Here is a 27,790-nt window from a genome sequence, read left to right on the forward strand (position 1 = left end):
AGAGAATGAAAAGGTACCAAATTTTTTTGAACCTTTATTAAAGTGAATCTTTCTTTGTCCTTAAAAAATCTATCAGCGTTTACATCACACAGACTAAAACTTTCCTATTATCAAAGCTGCAGATTTTCAAGTGAGACTGCCGAACTTTCACGAAATATTGATAATAAACACATTCTGTTGACTTCATAGAGAAATGAATCTAGGATGCCACTGTAATTTTTTTTTCTTTTTACTAAAGATTGTTTCCTTAGCAATATGTGCATATTAACCGACAAACCAAAATTAGACAAGTTTGATGTTTATTTGGTGTTGGAATTGGTTGCACACTAAACTAGTGAGTTTCTGTAACATTAAGTTCACTTACACTTGCAAATATAAATGTCTGAATGCTTTATAATGTACTGGTCAAAGTTCCACGGAGGACATAATAAAGCTAGATTCCATTAAAAAATATCAGATACCTTAAACACCTTCCGCTCGTCTAATAATGTACATTAAATATGTACCTATACAGGTTATACAAGATACATAATTACGCAAGATTATCGAGACATTGTCTTTCAAACTTTTTGACGGCCGTCTTTGAAACAAAGAATTTCATCGAGCATTGCACACGCAAACTTACAGAAATAATGTTTTCAAAAAATGCATACGGACAGTTTTTATCTAATGTAAGCCTAAAAATTTATTAACAGTTTTCCTTTCATCCCTATTTTATTTTTTCTTTGTTCACAGTGTTGATTTGACCGCCATTCTTAAAATAAATATAAATTGTCGCCATGGGTTGAACAGTTGCTTGAAACTAAATCAAAACCTGTTTTTTCTCTGACCAACAGCATACTAAAACAAATGCCCTGACATTTCCAAAGTCAAGTTCCAAATTCTCTTGTATAGGCATGGCGAGGCATAAATTAAAAACAAAACTAAAATCAATGTTTTAGTTAATCACTCTATTCATTTGAAAATTCAAAAAAAAAAATGAAATAAATACATAAATATAATGAAAATATGTACATAACATACATAAATCTAACATCTCATATATACACATTATCATTTATATCAGGTAAAACAGCGTAATTGTTACCCATATAAGTTCTTGACAATTGAAATTTTTCGTAAGACATGCCCACACAATAATTTGATCACCCCCCTCTATAAGATTTTGTTTAAAAATGAAGCTTTACCTTAATTTTAATATCACAAGTCTTGTTTCTTTAATTTACAAGCCATGCGAGAAATACAAAGTTGTGGTCTTGCTGAGGCTCAAACCTTGCACTGAAAAGTCAGTGGGCAGACACATTTATCACAAAGCCATTTCTTCCAATTACACAGATTTAATCACATATTTGCAATTTTTGGACGACACAAAGAAAAAAAACTCTATTACAACAATACTGAAACTTCTGGTTTTTTTTTTACAATTTACAACCTTTTCTGAAAGCTAGATCTAATTACATGTACCAACTTCTCTAAATAGTGTGAAATGTGGACCTTAAATATAAATGAGCCGTGTCACAACAAAACCAACATAATGGGTTTGCCACCAGCATGGATCCAGACCAGCCTGCGCATCCGCGCAGTCTGATCAGGATCCATGCTGTTCGTTTACAAACCCTATTACAAGTAGAGAATCTGATAGCGAACAGCATGGATCCTGATCAAGACTGGCGATGCCAGGCTGGTCATCCATGCTGGCCAAAACCCATTAGTTGGTTTGCCAAGCGGCTAAAATTTAAACCACACAAAAATTTGGGTAATTATTCATAACCCAAATACAAAGTACAAAACGGGTCCTGATCGACTATATACATGTATACAATAGAAAAATAAAAAAGCAGTACGGCCATAGGATAATTTCCCAAAAAATTTTCTCCTTTTAAAATTTCCAGTCAGTGATAGTTTTACATTTTTACACCAACAACCCATGCCTCTGAATTAGGAAAACTCTGGCATGGTATCCATAAAACAAAATTGGGAAAATTCAACAAAGTTATTAAAAACATTCTCTTTATTTTAACTAATCATATTTTCATTACAAAAAGCCATATTATGACTAAAAACTTAAAAGCTTAAGGGATTTTTACAATTTTTGGAAACTTTGAATACTTAATGAATTTCAACAGTTTTGTCATTGGGGAAAAAACCCTTCAGTCCATTTTCCCTAAAAAAAACACTTTCAATTTCAATTATTACAAATCATTTGATAACATTCCTTCTTTTGTTACATCAAATTCTGATTCACCACAGAATCAGTAAATTTCTTTAATTCAGACCCTAAAATTTCATTTGAAATTCTTAAAGCAATAATTGTTCATTGTGTAAAAACTCGAAAAAATTGAACAGCATTCAAGCACTCATTCCACATAAAATAAATTAAACAAAATACAATACATCTAGCAAGTATACATGATGTTTTGGACGGAATCATGACCTACATGTAGAAAAATAGTACTAACAATTATATGATAACAAAAACATAACTAAAATTAAATACACCTACACATCCAAATATTTTAGAGTTGAAATAAAACATTTTCAACATAGCAATTATAGAACTTTTTCAACTGATGAGTCACACTGTTTTTTGTGGTTGTATTTATCAGTTAAGGTAACAATCTAATGTTCACATGAAAACATTCTCGCCTTGCAAGTACACAAGACAAAAAAGTTCGTTCCTAGTTAGGGTAGTTCACAAGACAACTTTCTTTCCTAGTAAGTTCACTAGGAAGTTCACAAGACAAAATTCTTGCCCAATTATGGAAGTTCACAAGACAACTTTCTTGCCTAGTAAGTTCATTAGACAACTTTCTTGCCTAGTAAGTTCATAAGACAACATTTTTGCCTGTTTCATTCAAAATACAACATATTTTTACCTAACTAGCACTGAGCAACATCAAACATGCTTTTGTGCATTACATGTTAAGATCACATGACATTTCTTTCTTTTTCTTACCAGAGGAGATAGATTAAGTAGGACAAAAATCCTTCTGTATGTTAACAGAGGCTGCCTGACACAACTGTATTGAAGAAATAAGAAAAACACAAAAGATGGTAAAAAATAAGAACCTAAGAGTGAAATAAATAGAATTAAAAAAAGAAAAAAAATTTTACAACCAGTTTGAGTGCTAAATTTTTTTAAAAATTTTTAATAAAAAAAAACTTTTTTTGCCCCTTTTTTTTTATTTACAAAAATTTCTTATTTTTAGGTTGATTCTTTTTTTAATTCACAAATCAAATGGGAAATTTAAATTACCAAAAAAAAATAACTAAAAATTTCCATTTTATCTAATTTATAATTGAATTTAAAAAATAAAAATCCTCTATTAATTTATATTTTATTCCTTAAAGTATATTTATTTTTTATGATCTTTGAATTTTATATTAAGAAATATGTGGAGCGAATAATATGTATTTTTACAAAAAAAAATAATTAAATATCTTACTTTTATACCCTTAATGAAAAAAAAGAAGTTATTTGAGGAAAAAGCAACCTTTTGAATTCAACCCCGAAAGAGATTCTATCTACTAAATTAAGTTGCCACCGCAAAACAAATCTTTTAAAAATTTTTGTTCCCTTTTTTTAAAAAGTCGCACAAAAAAAAATCCCGAGAATTAAGTATTTTCTTTTGTAGAAAGATTTTATATTAATTTTGAATAATCACAAGGCACAAAAATGTAGATTCAGTAAAAAGTTAGTTTCAGTTTCTTAAAATAACTGACACTAATGGTCCATGAGTGACAACTCTGGCTAAAACTTTAATGCAATTTGACAGTCAACATAGAGTAGTCCCCCTTATCTCATTCACTGTACAAAAATCTAATTAATTTCAGATAAAAAGTTTAAGAATCAAAATAATTCATACACTATGTAAATAAAAAAAGTTGTAGATTTTTTCTAATATTTTTGAATATGTTTTTTTCTTAATATAAAACACAGACTTGATGATTACACAAAAATTTGTCAGTATATAAACACAGGCATGATCTGAACACAACAACGCCTTGTATATGTGTGTGTGTGTAAATGAGTGAATCATACAAAAATAAGATATAATCATACATGTATATACAATGTATACTAGCAGAAACAATTTTTCGTACATGAACATTGTAACAGAATTACCTTCAAAATATAACAATCAAATCAGCAAGCATTTAGAATGGCAGAGGCAATAATGAGTGACCGATACTGTCACTATAAATCAATTAAGGCCTTAAACTGTTAACTGATCTACCTGTCAGATGTTGATATATCAATAATAACTTCTTATATCAAAACTGATACAGTCAATTATACAAATTCAAACTGTGTATGGTATAACTTTATTTAATATAACAAACTTTTTTCTTAATATTTCAAATGTTATAAAAGGCTGTTGAATGCTTGAAGGTTAAAATACACTGTACAAAATTTATTGTTAATTTTGCTTGTACAAATTATGCACCTATTTCTATATTTTCTGGCAGGCAAGTTAACCTTGTTAATATTTCTATTATCATTTTACTAATAATCTTGTAACTACAGATATTTATACACTGTTTACAAGTCACTTGAATCACTCTTAAAAGAATGAATATCTTTATTAACTGTACATGCTGTTTATGTTTATAACAATATAAATGACCGGTATTGAGCCCGGCCTGCAGTTTGACCAGACTCCTTTATTCTTTATATATCTGACCATTATATCTGTTACTCTTTATTTTACACAAAACTTGTTTGAAAAAAAACAACAATCCAATGATTCAATTTAAAGACTATCTCTTTACTGAACTTTTGTTGAGAAATAAAGTGTTTTCATTCACCACAGAATGTGAGATTCTATATGTAAGATCTAAAGACTATTGTTTTATTCTACTGCGAAAAAGAATTACAATACCTTTTATAGAAATAAATGAAAAGATAGCAAATGCATCTTATTAGAAATTCTGCCTTAAAACATGCCATATATATATAAATAAAAAACTTGTACAAGACGAGTAATTTACCAATTCCTATATCATGGATTTCAAATTTTTAGCTTAAAAAAATAATCTGGGAGAATAAGCTTTGCATACATTTGCCATTTTATGTAATCACCGCATTTGTATACACTTCTGCTCATTCAGTAAAGTATATTCTACCAAACAAAAATTTTTTACTTCTATATTATACAACATTAAAACTATCACTCCATTGTTTATAATTATACCACCTAAATTTTAACGACTAACCAATTGTAAAAATAAGGGCATTCCAACTTATAATATAAACTCCCTTGTATTGGAGAATGTCTAACTCCTTTGTATTGGAGAATGTCTTAACTGATTTGAAATAAGCTCTAAAAATAATCAAAATTACATATACCCATATGAATTACCTCCCCTGGATTATGGAATAACAAGGAATATAGTGATTTTTTTTGTATCCTCAAACTTTCTGAAAAGAGCTATAGTGTTTTTTTTTTTGTATCCTCAAACTTTCTGAAAAGAGCTAGAATAAAAATGCAAAAGCATAACAGATCAAATACTATAAAAAAAAAAGTTTCAAGGATTTCATGACTTTGCTATTGTCCGTAACATTTTCTCAATTTTCTGGTCATTTCGGATGATATTTGACTTGACAGCACCAATGAGGTCTAACTGATCCTTTATGGCCTGATCTACCTCAGATAACTGTACTCTCAATGGTTCTACAGCTCGCTCCGTTATCCTGCAAAAAAAAAAAAATTCACTAAGCATTCAGACAGATAATGAAAATTATACTCAGCTTGAGTATTTATTTATTTGTTTTGATGCTTACTTTAATCACTTTTTACTTTATGGTTTGGGAGAAAGGATCCATTCCTTGAATCAACAAATACACTCTGCAAAGAGTGTTAAGTTTCTTACTCACAGAAACTACAGCTTGCCCCTGATAGTTTGAACCCACACGGCAAGCAATAGTCAGATGTATTAACAACTCTGTCACTTTAATTTCTTTTAGAGACACTGACACAGTAATAGTCAATTGGCATTCTAGTAAATATCTTCGGTGTTACTCTATGCATTATATCATGCACATGTAGGTATGAGAGTAGTTCTAGCAATCTTCCATATGAATAGCTTCAGGATAGCTAACTCAAATGAAGGACAGATTTGAACCTACAACATTGAGGGGCAAGCGATTCAAGATGAGCAACCTTAACCAACTGATAGCCAATTTTTGCTTTTAGTCCAGTACCTGATCACAACAGTATTTCTGTATTTCACATATTTGTAAAGGAAAAGAATCTTTTTATATCTGTTGTGTTTCATGAACAAACAAAACAAGTAACTCATGGATTATAAGAAAGTGTTTTGTGCATAAGAAAAATCATTATTTCAATAACTTTCTTTTCCTAATAATTTTTACTCCTATAAAATCTAAAACAAAAAAAGAGACTCACAACATATTACTATCAACAAAACAAAACCAAGAAAATCTCAGTGCAACAACAAGAACTATTTATTTAATAAAAAAAAGTATTTGTCTTCTAAAAAAGCTACAATATCACATACCGATAAACAACAAAAACAAAAATAAAACTTACGCCTTTTCTCTCTTCAAAGCTAAACCATGTTCCTTATTTTCCTCTTTCCATTTTTCTAATTCTTTCTGCATGGAATCTAAATCTTCTTGAACATAGTCCATTATTTTACCAAGTGGATTAGCACTACGTGTAAGTGTTTGAATACTTCCCCTGAGTTTATCAATTTCACGTTGTACTGCCTCACGTTGTTTACGACGTTGAGCATCAGATATGGTTGGTCGATCCTAAAAATTTAAATTGATAAACAAACGTTACGTATTGATTGTACTTTAAAATTAAAATTGATAAACAAAAGCGTAATGGTTGAAATGGTTGCATGATTTTAACAATTTGCCGATAAATCCGTACAACAAAGTTTCATAAAAGTAATTTTTTAAGTCAATAAATTTCAATTGATAAAAAGACTAAATGATGGTTTGACTTGCAAATTTAAACTGATTAACATAGGCAATTGTAACGGACTTGTAAAAGTTTTGAAATCTTTGGGAAAAAAAAAGGTCAGAATGTCCTCAAATTCAATTGATAATTCTAACACTCACATGATTTTGTCACTATACACAGAGAAGGAAAACAAGAGGGCCATGATGGCCCTGAGGTCGCTCACCTGTATATAGGCCCCCCAACCCCCAACGTTGCAGGGCCAATTTAACCCAAGGGCTTTTATTTGCAAAAACTCGGTAGACACCCATAAGAAGATGTTTCATGCTAAACATCTAAGCTCTAGCTCATTGGGCTTTATTGAAAGAAGATTTTTTTAAAGTTTTTACTATACACATATAGTTAAAAACAATGACACCCCTGGGGCCGGGCCAGTTTTGACCCCAGGGCTTTTATTTGAACAAACTTTGTAGACACTTACTAGAAGATGTTTCATGCTTAATATCTAAACTCTAGCTATTTGGGTTTTTTCAAAGAAGATTTTTTAAGTTTTTGCTATACACATATAAGGATAATCAATGACCCCGGGGCGGTGCCAATTTTGACACCAGGGCTTTTATTTGAACAAACTTGGTAGACACCTATTAGAACATGTTTGATGCTAAATATCTAAGCCATAGCTCTTTGAGTTCTTTCAAAGAAGATTTTTTTAAGTTTTTACTATATGCATATAGGGAAAATCAATGACCCCCTGGGGCGGGGCCAATTTTGACCCCAGGGCTTTTATTTGAACAAACTTGGTAGACACCCATTAGAACATGTTTCATGCTAAATATCTTAGCTCTACCTCTTTTGGTTCTTTAAAAGAAGATTTCTTAAGTTTTTACTATATGCATATAGGGAAAATCAATGACCCCCGGGGCAGGGCCAATTTTGACCCCAGGGCTTTTATTTGAACAAACTTGGTAGACACCTATTAGAACATGTTTGATGCTAAATATCTTAGCCATAGCTCTTTGAGTTCTTTAAAAGAAGATTTTTTAAGTTTTTACTATATGCATATAGGGAAAATCAATGATCCCCCGGGGCGGAGCCAATTTTGACCCCAGGGCTTTTATTTGAACAAACTTGGTAGACACTTATTAGAACATGTTTCATGCTAAATATCTTAGCTTTAACTCTTTTGGTTCTTTAAAAGAAGATTTTTTAAGTTTTTACTATATGCATATAGGGAAAATCAATGACCCCCTGGGGTGGGGCCAATTTTGACCCCAGGGCTTTTATTTGAACAAACTTGGTAGACACCTATTAGAACATGTTTGATGCTCAATATCTTAGCCATAGCTCTTTGAGTTCTTTAAAAGAAGACTTTTTAAGTTTTTACCATATGCATATAGGGAAAAATCAATGACCCCCGGGGCGGGGCCAATTTTGACCCCAGGGCTTTTATTTGAACAAACTTGGTAGACACCTATTAGAACATGTTTGATGCTCAATATCTTAGCCATAGCTCTTTGAGTTCTTTAAAAGAAGATTTTTTAAGTTTTTACTATATGCATATAGGGAAAATCAATGACCCCCCGGGGCGGGGCCAATTTTGACCCCAGGGCTTTTATTTGAACAAACTTGGTAGACACTTATTAGAACATGTTTCATGCTAAATATCTTAGCTTTAACTCTTTTGGTTCTTTAAAAGAAGATTTTTTAAGTTTTTACTATATGCATATAGGGAAAATCAATGACCCCCTGGGGTGGGGCCAATTTTGACCCCAGGGATTTTATTTGAACAAACTTGGTAGACACCTATTAGAACATGTTTGATGCTCAATATCTTAGCCATAGCTCTTTGAGTTCTTTAAAAGAAGATTTTTTAAGTTTTTACTATATGCATATAGGGAAAATCAATGACCCCCCGGGGCGGGGCCAATTTTGACCCCAGGGCTTTTATTTGAACAAACTTGGTAGACACCCATTAGAACATGTTTCATGCTAAATATCTTAGCTCTAGCTCTTTTTGTTCTTTAAAAGAAGATTTCTTAAGTTTTTACTTTATGCATATAGGGAAAATCAATGACCCCCCAGGGCGGGGCCAATTTTGACCCCAGGGCTTTTATTTGAACAAACTTGGTACACACCTATTAGAACATGTTTCATGTTAAAAATCTTAGCTCTAGCTCTTTTGGTTCTTTAAAAGAAGATTTTTTAAGTTTTTACTATATGCATATAGGGAAAATCAATGACCCTTGGGGCGGGGCCAATTTTGACCCCAGGGCTTTTATTTGAACAAACTTGGTAGACACTTATTAGAACATGTTTCATGCTAAATATCTTAGCTTTAACTCTTTTGGTTCTTTAAAAGAAGGATTTTTTAAGTTTTTACTATATGCATATAGGGAAAATCAATGACCCCCCTGGGGCGGGGCCAATTTTGACCCCAGGGCTTTTATTTGAACAAACTTGGTAGACACCTATTAGAACATGTTTGATGCTAAATATCTTAGCCATAGCTCTTTGAGTTCTTTAAAAGAAGATTTTTTTAAGTTTTTACTATATGCATATAGGGAAAATCAATGACCCCCCGGGGCGGGGCCAATTTTGACCCCAGGGCTTTTATTTGAACAAACTTGGTAGACACCTATTAGAACATGTTTCATGCTAAATATCTTAGCTGTAGCTCTTTTGGTTCTTTAAAAGAAGATTTTTTAAGTTTTTACTATATGTATATAGGGAAATCAATGACCCCCCGGGGCGGGGCCAATTTTGACCCCAGGGCTTTTATTTGAACAAACTTGGTAGACACTCACTAGAAGATGTTTCATGCCAAATATCTAAGCTCTAGCTCTTATGGTTTTTTAAAAGAAGATATTTAAAGTTTTTTCTTTCGGTTGCCATGGCAACCAGAGTTCTGCATGGAATTAAATTCTTTGAACAATTTTTAAAGGTGACCACCAAAGGAACATTCCTGTGAAGTTTGGATGAAATTGGCTTAGTGGTTTATGAGGAGATGTCATTTAAAGTAAAAGTTTACGGACGGACGGCCGGACGACGGACGGACGCCGGACGAAAAGCGATCACAAAAGCTCACCCTGTCACTTTGTGACAGGTGAGCTAAAAACTGGTGTTAATCTGTCAATAAACACCAGTTAGGGACTACTTGTATATGCGCTGTTATGATTTCACCCTCGAGTGTATAGTTTAAAAAGCATTTTAAAGCAAAAATAAAAAATATTTTTATTTATATTTTCAGTTCGTATAATGTTTTCTTTTCATACAATACCAAAATAATATCTCACATACACTAACGCCACATATTTGATCCATATCAGTTAATAAATATTTTGATAAAATGGCGCCAATCAGTAAGCAGTGTAATGACGTCATCCTAAGTAAACAACTCATTCATAAACAAGCTGACGTTATTTCATACATACAAGAATGATAAATGTGGCACTGATGTAAACACAATACGACGTAAGTTTTTATTGTTGAAAACTTGATAAAATAATGTCTTTTTCTTATTATTTCTTTTGTTTTGATAGTTTCTATATCTTCGCAACAGTAGGGTGCGAAAATCGATCAGCGTTATACATATAAAATCGGCACCAGAGTTATATCCGCTTGAAAAATAACATTAGTGATTTTCCTTATTTTATCATGTTAGAATCGAAAGAACATCGACCGGAGATGTGTATATCGGCTATTTTACACCGGTTTTGTCATTTTGATGCCACAAAATTAACCACTACGGCCTTCGTGGTCAATTCCTACGCATCAAAACTCCAAACCGGTGTTAAATAGCCGATATACACCTCTCCGGCCGATGTTATTTCTTAAACATAGACATGCTGGAAGAGTAAATTTAAACTGATACATGTAAATAAACAATGAGTTAGTTTAACATGTCATTATATAAACAATGTTCTTGTCTGACTTGCAAATTTAAATTGATAACAATTGGTAATGGGTTGGTTTGACTTACACCCAATAAACATAAAAAAAAAAGAACTACTTGTAAAATTTGTATTTAGGCATTCAAAACTGATGAAAAGCGAGTGAATAAAGTATTACAATTTAAGTAGTAAAATATACATGTATATAATATTGTTTGTAAAATTTACAGACATTCTACTGGTAAACATGAATGGTGATAAAATTTATGAAACTGAAATAAGTGTAACTAATTTGTGAAATTTGTATAGATATAGTAAACATAAACAGATATGTAGATATGTCTCTGACATAAATGAGCGGTAACATTTTGTGACGAGATACAGACTTCATATGAGCAGCGTCACGACAAAATCAACATAGTGGGTTTGCGACCAGCATGGATCCAGACCAGCCTGCGCATCCGTGCAGTCTCTGTTCGCTATCAGTTTCTCTACTTGTAAAAGGGTTTGTAGGCGAACAGCATGGATCCTGATCAGACTGTGTGGATGCGCAGGCTGGTCTGGATTCATGCTGGTCGCAAACGCACTATGTTGGTTTTGACATGACGCGGCTCAAATAAATGAATCGTGAAATGGTGAAAATTGCAAATTTGACAATGTTTACATTAATGGATGGTCCTTCCTATAAAATTACAAATGAAAAACAATAAAAGTTTTACATGACACAAATTATTTTGTTATACTGTTTTAAATGAAAATGTAGCAAAAATTTTTGGTACCATTTGTAAATGATAAACATCAATGTTTTAATAATCCTATAAATTCCATTTGAAGAAAAAAAAGAGATGAAAATGATTGGCTATTAATTTATTAAATATGCTTTTATAAACTCCAAAATTATCTCCACAATTCACCAAATTACCATAAATAAATAATATCATGATTTTGGCAATTAATTATTGACAAAAGCCGAGCATCATGACATTTTCAGAAATTATATCACTCTTGAGGCTTAATTAAACACAACAATTTATAGAACATATTATAAATGCACTTACGATTTTTGTTTCCCTTGGTTGTTCATATTCTTTCTTTGACTCCATAATTTTCTTCACCAGGCCCCCATGATCTTCATCATCCTCATCTGCCAGGGGTGCAGATTGCTGATTATAACACAACAGAAAAAAAATATATAATTTCCTTTCACTTTCAGTACAAAACATATTTTCCTTCCATTATAGTACATGTACAAACATTATTAACATTTATATCAAAGTAAAACTTGCTACATTAAATAAGTCTTTAACACTGAAATATAAATATACAGTGTATATCAATTTCACTTCTATTTAGTTTTCAAGTCACACAAATATTCTTAAAGCTGCATGCCTCAAGATGAGCTAAAATATTTCAAGAAAATAAAACTTGAGTAAAAAGTACATGTCATGTCTCCTATTGGTGCTTTTTTGGTTAAGAGGCTCAAGAGTCCCAATGAGCATTACTTCTCTCACAAATATGCTCCTTTTTAAAAAGGTGACCATTTACATTCTAGCTGTAATGAAACTATGCAGAAATGAAAGCAACCATACAGCAGTAAAGAGGCAACTGCTGTACATATTTAACGATTATCTTGATAGCCTTACACAATAGATTTTCAAAACAGTATCTTGCTAATTATAAGGATTTCAATATCAACACACAAAACTTAAGCAGCCAGTAGTATAAGTCTATACATTACTGGTGATGCAGGGCAATCATTATAACTGCTACCATTCCTACCTGTTCAATAGGTTCTTCAAGCTGAGGTTGAGCATCTTCTACAACAAATGTCTCATCCTCGTCTGAATCTTTACCATCATCTAGAATCAGATTCTGTGGTTTACCACTCCCTAACCTACAAGGCAACAATAATTATTACTTTAACCTTAACCATACTGATGGCATCTAAATTTACTCTGATACAGTGCAGACCAAAATGAGATTCTTAACATTGATACTATGGCCTTCGGACATTTAACAATTGGTAATCTGTTCAATGTCTGCATTGTTTGCCATTTAGTCAGTGCTTTTTGGGAAATTTTTCCTAAAACTGATAAATGGTTTTGCCAGATTAAATGATGATTATTCCATTTCAGATATTTAGAGTTGTAAGGGTTAAGTCATTCAATTATTTTTGTATCTGTGACAAAGAGTTTCTTTTTCACTTATTTTTGTTGTTGTATTTTGTTCCTTCTCGTAGAATAAAGATCACAAGGTGACTTTCCAGCTTTACTGTTAGAGAATGACCTCATGTACCCTTCATACATTATTTAACGCACCAAAGGACACCGGAGTAGAACCACACATTCTGTAAGCAAGCTTGATAGCTTCCTAACATAAAAGAATCCAATGTCCCTGGTACGGATTCGAAACTGCAGCAATCAGGGGCAAGTGGTTTGAAGTCAACAACCATAGACACCTATATAGTATTATTTTGCACAACTGTTGCTCTTTAACTCATATATTTTAATATGCTAGGTAAGGTAATTGTGCATTTTTGCAAAGAACCACAATTAATGCTAGATATTTGACGTCATGACATCTTGCGATGTATTCTTAAAAGTTTGTTTGTTCGTTTGACACAGTATATGTCATATGGTGACATTCCAGCTTTACTGGTGGAGGAAAACTTAAGGTGCCTCTCTGTCACAGACAGGCACCCAAGATAACCACCGACATTCCTAGCTCTCTAGCTGGGTATTCTTAAAAGAGAAAACCACAATATGTCATGTTTAACGGAAAGTTAACCTCATTGCTGGTTCACTCTGCACCGTGTCTTCCTTTCTCTTTGGGGGAGCAGGTCTCGCACTGCTTGGACGTGCCAACCTCCTACAATAATAATATAAATTATTAATTTCATGCCAGTATAATCACATCCGTAAACTGTAATCTTATATTTGGAAAGAAAATTAGTTATTTAGTTCTATTAAAAGATCTAAATCCTCATTCACAACTATTTATCTATCTATGAAAAAACATATTCATAATTATATTTACCAAAAATTTGGTTCATTGAAATAAAAAGAAATTGTTGGAATTATTGACCACAGCAAATGTGTACCTCGTATTTGGTGACTTTAAAATAATTTTACACTAAGACGACATTACACAAAAAAAAAAATTACCCAGTAACTTGTGGGGGAAGGTCATCCTCCCCTAGGGTTGGTTCTTGTCTTTGTGCTGGTACATCTGAAAGTTTAAACCAAAATCAGCATGTTTACACAAATCTCTTCTTCATTATTTCAACAGATCAACAATCAATCCTGAATAATAAATAACATAAATCTTGAATAACATAAATCTTGTATATAATAATGACCAAACAAATTTTATTTCTCATTAGAAAAAAATTAAGTTAAATCCCATAATTATTAAGTTTGTATTTATTTTATTGGAAAAAAAAATCATTTTTGACAAGTATCTCCTTTTTATAAGTTACCGTAACATAATTGTATACACTAGAATTTTATGAACTTAAAAAAATAGGCACAACAAATAGACTGTTGTTGCATGTTAATTTTGATTAGAAATTATTAAAAAGTTTAGTATTCAGAATAATCACTAGTACAGTTAGGTTAAAATTAAAATATAAAAATTAAAATTTGTCAGCTGTTTATTAATCTTTGCATGGTGCCTGATCTTTAAATCTATCAGTATATTTTAACCCTTAGCCTCAACTGGAGGCGACTGAATCTACCTATGCGACAAATACAGACCAAAATCAGCTGGCAAATTAGTGCCATCAAATCATGGTCTGCACTGTATGCTATTCAGACAGATTCAGTCAAGTACATATGTAGATATTTTCCCTAAAACTAATAAATGGTTTTGTCCAGATTGAAAGATGGACAAGTCCATTTCAAATATTTAACATGGTACTGGCTAACTCACTCTTACTTATAATTTTTTATTCCAAAAAAAATTTGTGTTGGATTTTACATTTTAAAAAGTATTGCAAGTATTTTCTTGTTAAAATAAAAGTAAATTATGATTTTTTATTTAAATAATTAATGCATCATATATAGATATTTATTGTCTATTAATAAACTAACATATGTTTGGATCAGGCATTACAGCAATAGCCAATAAAGACTTTATTTATAAGAAGTTAATGCTTTACTATTGATTATCAAAATTTACATCTGTTTTGCTTGTTGTTGTTTTTGTTTAGTTTTCATGTTGTATATTTTCTGGTTAGGTAATTATACATGTATAAGCCAGTAAAAATTTAAAAGCAATCAGTAGAAAGTTGCTGATTTATGTGCCAGTCAATGGTAACCCTGGCCCCCATCCCATAAAGCTTTTGTCTGTCCCAATACTGCCTGGACAATGCAGTAGTTTTTTTTTGTACAAAAAAGCAGAGTCAAATCAAATACTGTATCATACATTATGTGGGGTTATTTAGTCAGAAATTAACATTTTACAGTCCAACACTGGGCTGGTCCTTCTAAACAGGTTTGAAAATATCAAAAAAATAAGCCCATGTGATGTCCCCATGGTGGGGCGACCTGACCCCTTAGCCAAGGCTACAATTGACTGGTACAATTTTACATGAGAAAACAATCCGGCTATTAAATGAGATAACACACATACAGACAAATATAAACATATAAAGCCACATATGGATTTAGGAAAAAACTGATATTTACCATAAAATATTACATTCAATTCAAAGCAAGCATGAAAGCTTTACATATAAGATACAATAAGTGACTTTTATTTTATTTACATGCATTGTACGATCATGTGTTGACTGCAATAAATTGCTTGAGATAAAAAGCAATTACATAGCAAAACTGTAAATGTTGTAATTGGTATATAGATATCTTATGTAGTAATGAATGAAGAGCACATCAGTGTACAAATATCTCAAAATATTGTGACAGTGTATAATAAGCATAAATGAGCCGCGTCACGACAAAACCAACATAATGGGTTTGCGACCAGCATGGATCCAGACCAGCCTGCGCATCCGCGCAGTCTGATCAGGATCCATGCTGTTCGCTTACAAACCCTATAACAAGTAGAGAAACTGATAGCGAACAGCATGGATCCTGATCAGACTGCGCGGATGCGCAGGCTGGTCTGGATCCATGCTGGTCGCAAACCCATTATGTTGGTTTTGTCATGACACGGCTCAAATATATTCAACACATGAAAATGGTGAAGGCATTTCATACACTGTTTTGATATACAAAGAGACAAACTGAAGCATTTTATATTACAATATAATAGTATGATTTTTTTTTGGCAGGCTTGCAATGGATGAATGCAACTTAAATAAATTTATTTAAACTTTCTAAAAAAAAAAGTGTGTTTTTTTTCTCTAATCTAAACCTATTTAACAGGAAAAAAATAAAAATAATGAAATTAAAAAAACTGTAAACCATTCTATAAACCAACACCAATCTATAACTTAAGAAACAATTTTCTAGCCTTTAAGAATACTTATTAAGTTTCTACGTTACTGTTTATATTACTACAAGTTCATTATCAAGGTCAGTTTATCAATGGGAAAGGGGTTTTAAAAATATAGTCCAACCACAAAATATTCAAATGCTGACAGGGTAACTGACTACATACTTACTGCATACTTTTCGATATAATTAATGTTTAAAAATATTTTGATTTATCTTTGTTCATAATTAGATAACTTAATATTTCAAAGATTTTAAAATTCAAATTTATGACGTTTGACTTAGTTTAAATAAAGCATTTTAAATTAATGCATGTAGGGAATTTACAATTAACTTAATGAACAAAAAATACATGTACATTTTTTTACAATTTGTGAAATTGTCAATAACTAGTACTTTTATCATAAACTATTATTTTACCTATATACATTCAAATACATTTGACTTATAATTGCATCATAATAAAGTACACATTGTATATTATACAAAATTTGAAAAATCTCCTTTCTTATAAATTTTCTTCATTTTTGGCACATAAATAGGGTAACAATATTTAATCAATAATCCTACCAACAAAACAAAAACAAAAAAATCACTATCTTAATATTCGTAATATTTTGTCTATATATTAAGGGAACACTGAAAAGCAATCAGACAGGCAAAACAAAAAATGTTTAGTTTTTCTTCATCTGTATTTTTAAATAAATTACAAGAGCCAGACTGGTTTTACTTCACAATAAACAAGATTCCACGTCTCATTTATTGCAAACTTAGTCTTTCCAATGATAGACGCTACGTTTTTACTTATTTCATAAAAGGCAGAATTAAGCTCAAGGCTTTCTGTTTCTCCTTAATTTTACTGTTGTAAATTGTATGCCTAATTAATAAATGAGCAAAATTTTAGATTTAACACATTACCTCCTGTGAGAATTATTAATCTATTTCATGTTATGCAAGTCAACAGTATTAAGCCTTGCCAAGCTGCATGGATGTGCAGGATCTAACAGCTAAACGGTTAAATACAAGTTAGGTACAGAATTAAGAATGTCCTGTCATCATATAATAAAGCATATGAAATTACTTTACATGACTCTTGAAAAACTAAACATTATATAATTTGTTTACCCTAATAAACAAGGAAATTTTCTACGGCCAAAGACATTAATACATCTTTTTATGGTTTCATCCCAAGGTAAAAATTTAGATCCTAATCTTAACATTTTTTGATCTGTATGACCACAAATTAGAGACAGAATGTTTTTAAATCATTTTCTTTAAAAATAAAGCAATTTGAAGATTTTGGAAAACAAAACTTTGGGGGTGTTAAGAAACCATGAACAGATTATCTTTGGCCTATTTCTAAGACTAGCTATAAAACAATGGTTAAATATGGTTAGTAATAGGACATGCTGTACAGGTAGATCTAATTTATACATAAAAAAAGTACACAGAAAGTAATAAATAACATAATTTCTCGTGTTTTGTTCTGATTTTTACCTTCGTCACTGCTTAAATTGCCTCCTGTAATAATTCAAATCACCAAAACTTGATTAATGATTGAATTTACAATTGAAAAAGATGGATTTATAAAAAAACAACATGCATATGAAAGGAAAGAAAAAAAATATCATGTTAAGAAAAAGCACAAGGACTAGCTAAAAACCTTTTCAATAAGTCTTTCAATCACATGCAAATTCTTTATTACAGATTACTTAACACATTAGTTTGAGAGAAAAAATTACAAGATCTAGTAATATTTTTACCTCCTTTTCAATATTGTTTGCCTTTGAAAATTTATTACCATTATCTTCCTTTGTTAATCTAGGGAAAATCATTCCCTCTCCCTTTGTTTATCTTGGAAATATCCTTACCTCCCTTGGATTATCCCTCCCATCGTTTTTGTTCATGTAGGGAATATCATTACCTCCCTTTATGTATCTAGGAAATATCATTACCACCCTGTCTATCTCTCCCTTTGTTTTTTTCTAGGGAATACCATAATCTTCCTTTGATTACTTACTTAAGTATCATACTTACTTAAGTATCATTCCTCTTTTTCTCCAGGAAATATCATTACCTCCCTTTGTTTATCCCTCTTTTTATATGAAATTTAATAACCTCCCTTTGTTTAGCCCTCTCTTTTTTCCTAAGGAATATCATTTCATCCCTTTAATTATCCAACTCCTTTTTTCTTTAGGAAATTTAATTGCCTCCCTTTGTTTAATCCCTCTCTTTTTTTCCTAAGGAATATCATTACGTTCCTTTGTTTATCTAGTAAAAATCCCCCCCTTGCTTTTTATAGGAATTATCATTTATTTGTTTGTATCATTTTACGCCTTTTCCCAACAGTATTTCAGTCATATAACCCTAACCATCGTTCCTGGAGAGTTACACCAGTACTAGACTTCCTTCCTCAGCGCTAAACCACAAAAGCATCTCCCAGGGATCAAACCCACGCCAGAGAGGTAACTGAAATAGAAGTCATCGACTCTAACCCCTCGACCACGGAGGCGGTTAATTATCATTTATACCCCACTATGATAAGTTAGGGAATAGCATTAGACTCCTTTGTATATAATACAGTTGATTGTCAAATAGAAAATAAAGTAAGATATCTATGACAATATAGATGTCAAATAGTGAAAAAAAATGATAGATAAACAATGAGTAAAAACTTAGATATAATTCACTCTTTCACTCACTATACGAAACTTCAATGCAAATTACCTGTATACAAACAGAAATAAGAATAAGAGGTAAGTTTCAGAGAAGAATATTAGTTAAAGCAAAGCTTTAAGACTGCCTGTAATTCAACATAGAAAATGTTCAAAGCATGGTGCTATGAAGCCAATTCATGTCAGTGTAGTTCACTAGAAACAGAAATTACTCGAGTTAGAAAGTCACACTATAATGCACTAATGCACACACATTCACTCAACAGCCTAATTCCCTCTGATTTTAAGTAAGGTCAATTTTATTTATAGGTTTTTTTTCCTAGCTCTGAAGTAATTCTTTTAACCGCTGTACCTTTGAGCCCAAACTAGAACTTAAAAGTAACCAGTGAAATTAACCAGTGTAATCTTTTGACAGATACATTATCGGACTTGTTCATAATGGCAAAAATGTTAAATTTCCCAAGTCATTAAAGGTGTCCAAAAGATTCAAGATTTAGCTGATTTTTCTCATCAAATTACCTAATTTCAAGAGAAGATTACCAATTGAATCACCCCGATTCCATTCCAAATGGGTGAGAAAAAAACATCAAAAGAACTTAGTTTAAAATGTATTTTAGCTCAACTGTGAAACAAGTTCTTGCAACTAACATCAATAAATTTCAAGTACTAACGACCATTGGTATCATATAAGGAAACATGATTCACTTTGTAACAAAAAAAATTGTCTCAAACCCACAATAGCCCGGTTGACATGCAGACACACTAACCACTAAGCCAGCACAGCTGCGTCCTCATGTTTTCAAAAAATGGTGAATCCTTTTAATAGAAGTTACATGGGAAAGAAATGAGGGACATATTGCCATTCAACCTTGTTACAGTAATTAGCTCTTTCCAAATATAAAGACCACCTTGGTTTAGCAGGTGACAAGTCAGGCTATCTTTAACCTTATGATGCAAGTAAACAGGAAATTAAAAGGAAAATACTACAGCATTGTTGAAAGCTGATAATTGATAATTAAGACAAGTTGATTTACAATTACAACAAAAGTAACAGTAACAATATTTATGCACACTTTTATAATAGAAATGGTGAAAATGTTGTAAACGGTTCATGTCAAATGTCTGTCATAAATTCGAAACACTGCCTTAACTACTTTAAAAAAAGCCAATGTTTTTAAGAAATATCGCTTTCAATTCCACATCCATGTTGGTATGTTATACCAAATGTAGCATTTATCTGAATTAAGATATCCCTATCAAGAACCACTGGGACAATGATGAGTGAATACAAAAGGCAACTGAACTGACAAATTATGTCAATAAAATTGAAGTCTTAAGGAAGCAGTTCAATTTTATAATACGATATGTCTGTAGAACACAAATGTTTCTGTCCCATATTAGTTAATAGAAATTCATGGTGAATTATTTGTAAATTCTGAAAACTTCATATTTTGAAGGTCAATATTATTTATAGGTCAAGGTCAAATTTCAATGTGGTTTACTGACAATGCATGCTAAAGGATGAAGGCTCTAGCCTATGATGTTACTGTCAAGGTTAAAGTTGTCGCAAAGGAACCAAAACAAAATGTCCCTCAATAAATTGATGCAAAGGCGTAAAAAATACAAACAAAATAAGTAACAAATCTTAAAGCAAATATATGGGAACATTAGTAAATACAAATTACAATTGTGACTTTTATAGGGACAGTATATTATATAAAAATGTGAAATCAGTTTTCTATAGGGGGAGAAAAATGGTTAAGGCAGATATTTTTTTGTTGTGTTTAATAGCATCACAGCAAATAAAACAAAAATACTTGTGTCAATTATTCTGTTACTTATTAATATCAAAATTACCTTCTGTAAAAGTCACTGGAGCTGCAAGGCAACAAATTTTTAACTACAATTCTATGGGCAACAAAAAGGCCATGATGACCGAATTCTCTTTGACAAAGTCAGAACACTGGAATCAAAAGTGGGTCTAAGAAAACTTTTACAATTTTACTACTTTTTTTCTAAATGTGATCAAAATACGTATTTTTCCTTAATTCAAAGAAGCATGTAAACTTTGGTTATATAAAAGACTTTTTAAAATTACATATACAATATAGTTTTCGCATGATTAACAATCATGTTAGCAGTGTTCTTTAACCCACTGTCTCAATATAAACGTATTGCCCCTTTTAACTACCAACTTCTCCACTTGCATTAATAATGTGGAGATCCATTATCAGTAGATTACACAAACTTTGGCCAGATTTTCAATTACCATAAGTGGTGTGCTCAAACTAACAGATATATGGCCCATTCTATACATAACACTTTCCAATAATAGGCTAAATTGCTGAAATGGTATTTATACTTAAATCAGAACATGCCATGTTCACAGTGGCAACGCCAAAGCAAGAAATAGGTCAATTTCATAAAAATAGACTTGAATTTTTGTAAGATTTTTCTTTACTCAGACAAATAAGAGTAAGTAAAAGATTGTATTTCATCAGAGTTACTTTGAGTGTTACTGTTAGAAAAACCATGCTGTTATTTAAGAGTTCCAAGTAGATTCCATGCTAAGACAGAATATTCATTATCATGCACAAGCTATTGATTTTGTCCTTAGATCAGGAAATTTCCTTAAAATATACATCAGACTTGACACTTAAAAATAACCTCCTTAAATGTTTATTTAAATTTTCAGACTAGATAATTACTTGAGTATTGTATTTTCAAGCATTTAAAGTCTATAAAAACAACAAAATCAGACAAAAGAATTTTAAAAATGTCTTGAATTAATTCTTCCCTTTTAGATTGCTTAAAATCTGGTGTTGTTTTTACAATTTAAAGAATGATCCGAGAGTAAAAGCAATCAGCAGCTTGACCGGACTCGAACCAAGGACCTAGACCAGATGTCAAACCGGACCGGACTCGAACCAAGGACCTAGACCAGATGTCAAACCGGACCGGACTCGAACCAATGACCTAGACCAGATGTCAAACCTGACCGGACTCGAACCAAGGACCTAGACCAGATGTCAAACCTGACCGGACTCGAACCAAGGACCTAGACCAGATGTCAAACCTGACCGGACTCGAACCAAGGACCTAGACCAGATGTCAAACCTGACCGGACTCGAACCAAGGACCTCGACCAGATGTCAAACCTGACCGGACTCGAACCAAGGACCTAGACCAGATGTCAAACCTAACAACCTCGGAATACTATTCTTTTGCTTTTTTAAACTTAACTTCCTTGCTGCCAACATATTTTCTCCTCAATAAAAGAACAGTTCTATACAGTAACTTATTTTATTTTTCACCTATAATGAAATCCGTCCACAAATTTTTTAATTGGGTAAAGAGAACAATGTAAATTGATTTGGTTTTAGCATCTTGTCAGATGGTAAGTGTAAAGGGTGAGAAAAATGTGCAGTCTACCACTGGGACACATATCTTGGACCCCTCGATTGCTGTACCCCGGCATACTCATTTTCATCCCAATTAGTAATCAATTCTATACTGTGACAAAGTAAAGAATAGGACACATTGTGTTATCTTATACAACTGATTTTCAAATAAGAAAAAAAAAAGCAGACTATTTGATGTATATTTTAAAGAATTGTCGAATTATAGCCTGACATTGCATATTTTGTCATATATTTGAATATTTGATAAAATTTCAAACCAACTAAACGAGATGTTCAAAATTTCACGAAAAAGTGACCAAAAAAAACCCAGTGAGAACTGAGCATTACTTTTTGTTTTAACAGTTAATGTGATCTCATTCAAACATACTAGTGCCTAGCATTAACTAAAAATAAATCTTTATAAAGAAAAAAAAAATCAGACAAAATCTATACAATCTCACAACCATCATTCAAACAAACATGAAAAAATATTGTCTTCTTTATAAAATATCAAATCTTTAGTTGTAACTAAAGACATAAAAATTTTGAACACTAAATATGCAAGTACCTTCCATTCGCCTTCGCGATCCTTTCGCTGACGAAGGTCTCTGCATCTTTGCAGGTGCATCACTCTGAAAAGATAAAAATATTTAATTAAGTTAATACCCCCAAATATGTTTTCTTAAAGACAAGCAAATTATTACAAGTACATTCCAAATATCACCTAATTTTTTTTTAAAGTTTTACAGATGAAGCACCATTTTAAACTTTAAATTTCATGCTTAAAATAATAAATGGACTTGTCATTCTTTCAATCTAGATAAAGTCATTCATCATAAACAGATGTTCTGTACACTGGTCACATGGATAGATCACCACCAGCTTGCTACAAGACAATACAAATTAATGGTCACAAAAAACAAGTCCAACTCATAATCTGTTTTTAAGACTGAGCCTAAAATGGCATCAGCAAAAATGATGAGAAAAAAAAACAAAACTTACAGGTTTATGGTCTCCGTTCACCATGTTTTCTTTCGGAGCATCATTCTCTTTACCTTCTTCTTCTCTTCTCTGCTGTAAAAATATAAAATCTATTATATTCTCATAAAACAATGTCAAATGTTCCAAGGAATATATGTGTAAAAAATTAATCTTGTATTTCATCATGCTTATTAAGAATACAGGGCTTTCATTATTAACAGATTGGCAATCCTTATCATCAGTTGAAAAGCTGTTCAAACTAGTTGTTTTCGTTGGCACATCTGTTGCCTTAGATGAAAAACGAAAACCCTTAAGAAGAACATGACTTCATTTTGTAACAATTATTTACATGATATTTCATTTTAAATTTGAATGATGTATTTGTACTATAATTTCAAATTATTTAATTTTACAAATCCTCTTATAATATCTTATTATTTTTTAGATTTTTCAAGAAACTGGAAAAAGAATTAATAAGGACTATAAAAGTCAATATCAAACTCAATACTACATTTTAAATGTAGAAAAATATCGCTCAAGTAAAACAATATAACCACATATAACAAAATACAGCAAAAAAAACAACAACAAAAACCAGAAACAAAATTAAAAATAAATAACAATACAACAAAGGAACTGTAGAACTTTTAATTGCAATAAAATCATGATAACAATCAAACAGTTGAACATAGTCTGAGGGTATCATCGTGACAGGGTCATTGCTTGTTTTTAAATTTTAAATTTCTTGACTTACAACAGGGCTTCTTTTTTCTTCTATAACTGTGGCCCCTTAAGGGCAGCCTCCCTAAAGCATAATTCTTTAAAATCATGCAGTTTTCCCCAAAAATTGAATTAACATCAAGTTTTTTCTCTCCCTTTTGCAAATATATCTTATAATTTTCCACTGAAAATTAAGGGCAGGGTTGATTCCCAAACCTTTAAAAAAAAGCTGTGTTAAAACAGTGTTTAAACTTAACTATTATATTAAACTACTTCTGAAAGTGTCACATCGAACCCTCATAATATAACAACACCTGTCTATTATCGGAAATCGAAGTAAAACTACTTCTTTTCCTCCTGTCACCAATTCCATGAGACCGCTTTTTCTTATAGTATACTTCTTTAGTGTCAGATCTATCAAGTTTTTGATCAGAGTCAGTTTTATCAGAAAGGTATTCTTCATGATGCTTAGACTTCATTTTCTCATGGGCATAATCATCATTCCTATATTTAACCTTGTCCCTATGTTTCTTTGGACTAGCATATTGGTCACTTGGACTGTCATCGCTACCAAGGTCTCTTGATCTACGTCTGTTCACTCTATAAACATCATTATGTTTCTGCTCTTTTTTACTAGTCCAAGTATTTTCAGCACCTATGTCTTGTCTACCGGTTTTTGAATCATTCTTTTCCAATCTCCTTTCATTTCTTTCTTTTGATGTTTGTTTCTTCACATCAACTGTCCTTTTCATATCCTGTTCTGTAATACTGCTTTTCCTATTGACCTGCATCCCTTTCTTTGAAGATCTTTTCTCTGGCATATAAACAGTTTTTGGACTTTGATTTACTGTCTCCAAAGCTGCATCTTTATTTCTATACAATGGTTTCACAGTTTCAGTATTTTTATTTACATAAGGTACATGCTTACTATCTTTCTTTGGTGACTTATCTGGTGAACTTTTAGGGGTGCTAGTTGTAGGATATGCATTAATTTTACCAGAATTATGAAGATCATCATCATCATCATCATTTAAATTATTCCCTGACTTTGTTTTTTTCTTCTTAGATAAAAGAGCTTCAACTACTGCATCCATATCATCATTTAAGTGGTAATCTTTATCAATATCTCCCCTATGAGAGTTTTCCACTGATCCATAAGGAGTACATGGCTCTTCAGCTGGAATCGCAATATTAAGTGGAGTATCAGCTCTCCCTCTTCTCAGTCGAGCTGCATTTGGTCTTTTGATTCTGTGTCTACTATCATTCCTATCTACCTTTCTGTTTGCATCATCCAATTCATCTGAATCTTTTCCTTTCCTTTTTCTAATCTCTTGGTATGTAGACACTTGTCTAGGGATTGGTTTATAACATGGTGGACTTTCATCTTCGCTATCTCCACTGTACACAGGAACCTTGTCTAGGAGGTATGTGGCGTTTCCAGGTTCAAACAAAGGGTCAAGTTCATCATCAGAAAACAGAACATCGGTGTCAATATCATCTGGTGTGTGATGACTTGCCACATCTTTATTGGCATGAACCACATTTTTACGCTGAAAATTTCCAGGTTAGATAAAAGAATACTTTCACTCCCAGATAATCAGTAAACTTTCTTTCCTAGATAATTAGTAAGTACAAATTAAAAATTGGACATTAAACTAGAAGAAGTAAATATGATCATGGCTATGTGGAATCAGTAAAAACAATGCTTAAATAAATCAAGTTAAATCTGCTGCATTCATAGTTGTTTTTTTGTGTGTGTTTTTTGGTTTGCTTTTATGTCGCACCGACACAGTATAGGTCCTATGGCGACTTTCCAGCTTTACTGGTCGAGGAAGACCTCAGGCACTTGAGTAGAACCACTAATGTTCTTTAGCTGGATAGTTTCGCACATATAGAACTGGACAATGCATACACAGCTTGAACCTACAGTGATGAAAGGCAAGTGGTTTGAAGTGAAAAACATTAACCACTTGGCCATTCATAGAGGTAAAATGTCAATTAAATTATTTAATTGAACAATTCTCAGCTGTGTTTATTCCAATAATAATGTAATGAATTTTTAATTGTTTAGTCAATATTCATCTATCACATTTATCATAGGACTACAACGATTCACCTAATGTTCGATTTTATTTCAGGAACTCAGATTCGATAATTTTCAATCTGATTCAAGTATGTTTATTATTTTATTTTTAGTTGATAATTCAGCTTATTGGCTCTACAGTGAGTGGCCCTCAACCTATTTTTTTGCATTTCTTTAGTTGTATAACTCTTTCTCAACTTACTTAACTTTTATTACTAGCAGTATTTATGGGAAAAAAGAAGCTTTTTGGAAAACGATTTCAATCAGACAATTTATAAAAGTTTCATGACATGTAGTACACTTACTTACAATCTTTTTCCTAACTTAAAATAGGCTTATTAAACACATAAACATCATGCTTTCTTTTCATGTTTTGCATTAAGTTAGTTGTACATACCAACTTCTGACATGACACGCCTGATAAACATATCTTACATGTTGCTTTGATTGATTCCTTACCCAAAGTGGTCCTATACCCTTTATTTAAGTATTGTTAGAGAATGTTTTAGATTTATTTTTTTAAATTGATGTTTGAAACCATTCTGATTTGTTTACCCAAAATACAACACTACATAATGAATCACTGGGTGACTGAGTCATAATTAACCAATCGTATGTAATATAATAAAGCGGTAGACTAGTCAGAGAGGGACTAAAACTTGCATTTTTCTGTGTTATTTTTGGTAGTAAATCAAGGAATCCAAAGCCTCTGGTGGGATTCAAACCCATAGCGGAAACAGGCAAGAGAATTGAAGTCAATGACCTTAACCACTAGGCCACAAACATCCCGACAAAAGGATAATCCTGATGCACTTTGTTAAAGTAAAATTTCAGATTAAAACAGAATAACACTGTGTTTACTGAATAAGACAAAATATAAAATAGAAAAGCATTCATCTACAGTAAAAATGGCTGACTGATATATGTTAGTATCTGTAAGTCTGAGGTAAAAGAAAAATCATGTTACAAGACGAGAAGCCTTATAAAACATAAATCTGTTGGTGGTCAATCAGGTTCATACTAAGAACCAACCAAACAGATGCTCGAGTTTGAAGCAGGTCTTTTTATTTATTTACTGTAACTTTTAACTTACCCGAGATCTGCCAGATTTGTGCCGGCCCTCTCGTTCCCTCTCTCTATCCCTATCTTTATCTCTGTGTCTATCCTCTCTGTCTTTATGTCTATCATCTTTATGTCTATCCTCTTTTTCTTTATGTCTGTCTTCTCTGTCTTTACTTTTTTCTTTATGTCTGTCATCACGATCTCTGCTTCGCTCTTTGTCCTCCCCACGGTCACGACTTTTTTTATCCTAGAAAAATACTTACAACATAAGCATAAAAGTTTCTTATACATCCAAGTGTCTGATCATAAAACAGGCATTGAAAGAAGGTTTACACTGTGTTGTAACCAGGCTATCTTAAATAAGAAGCCAAAAAGTAGGTAGATTCATTCAGTGAAAGTGTTCTTATGTTAATCTAAAAATGGAAGTAGAAAAAATTGTGGAAACTGTCCATGATACACTGTCAATATTTAATATGATAAATACAATACTATTACAGACAGACTGATCAACATCCATTTATCCTAACAAAATGATGCTACAAATTAAATATCTTAACTTTTCCAACACTATTTTATGTAAATGACTTGTC

General features: G+C 31.9%; 1 protein-coding gene across 5 annotated transcripts in view; it reads right to left on the reverse strand.

The window, feature by feature from the left end:
• Positions 1 to 3,602: 3,602 nt before the first annotated feature.
• LOC132731610 (TRAF3-interacting protein 1-like) overlaps positions 3,603 to 27,790 on the reverse strand; it is a 29,101-nt gene continuing 4,913 nt past the window's right edge. Inside the window, exons 6-17 of one of the 5 annotated variants that reach the window (XM_060717819.1) lie at positions 27,232 to 27,447; positions 24,370 to 25,605; positions 23,357 to 23,425; positions 22,923 to 22,986; positions 20,811 to 20,831; positions 17,776 to 17,799; positions 13,987 to 14,050; positions 13,610 to 13,690; positions 12,602 to 12,716; positions 11,881 to 11,985; positions 6,555 to 6,778; positions 3,603 to 5,695 (exon numbers count right to left, since the gene is read on the reverse strand). In XM_060717819.1, the coding sequence (XP_060573802.1) occupies positions 5,539 to 5,695; positions 6,555 to 6,778; positions 11,881 to 11,985; positions 12,602 to 12,716; positions 13,610 to 13,690; positions 13,987 to 14,050; positions 17,776 to 17,799; positions 20,811 to 20,831; positions 22,923 to 22,986; positions 23,357 to 23,425; positions 24,370 to 25,605; positions 27,232 to 27,447 (2,376 nt within the window). In that variant the 3' untranslated portion in view covers positions 3,603 to 5,538. Of the gene's footprint in view, positions 5,696 to 6,554; positions 6,779 to 11,880; positions 11,986 to 12,601; positions 12,717 to 13,609; positions 13,691 to 13,986; positions 14,051 to 17,775; positions 17,800 to 20,810; positions 20,832 to 22,922; positions 22,987 to 23,356; positions 23,429 to 24,369; positions 25,606 to 27,231; positions 27,448 to 27,790 lie in introns of all 5 variants that reach the window. The other 4 variants (XM_060717818.1, XM_060717820.1, XM_060717821.1 and 1 more) reach the window with 4 other exon arrangements.

This window comes from Ruditapes philippinarum, unplaced genomic scaffold (genome assembly GCF_026571515.1).
Source record: "Ruditapes philippinarum isolate M1 unplaced genomic scaffold, ASM2657151v2 ctg518_1_1_1_1, whole genome shotgun sequence".
NCBI lineage: Eukaryota > Metazoa > Mollusca > Bivalvia > Venerida > Veneridae > Ruditapes > Ruditapes philippinarum.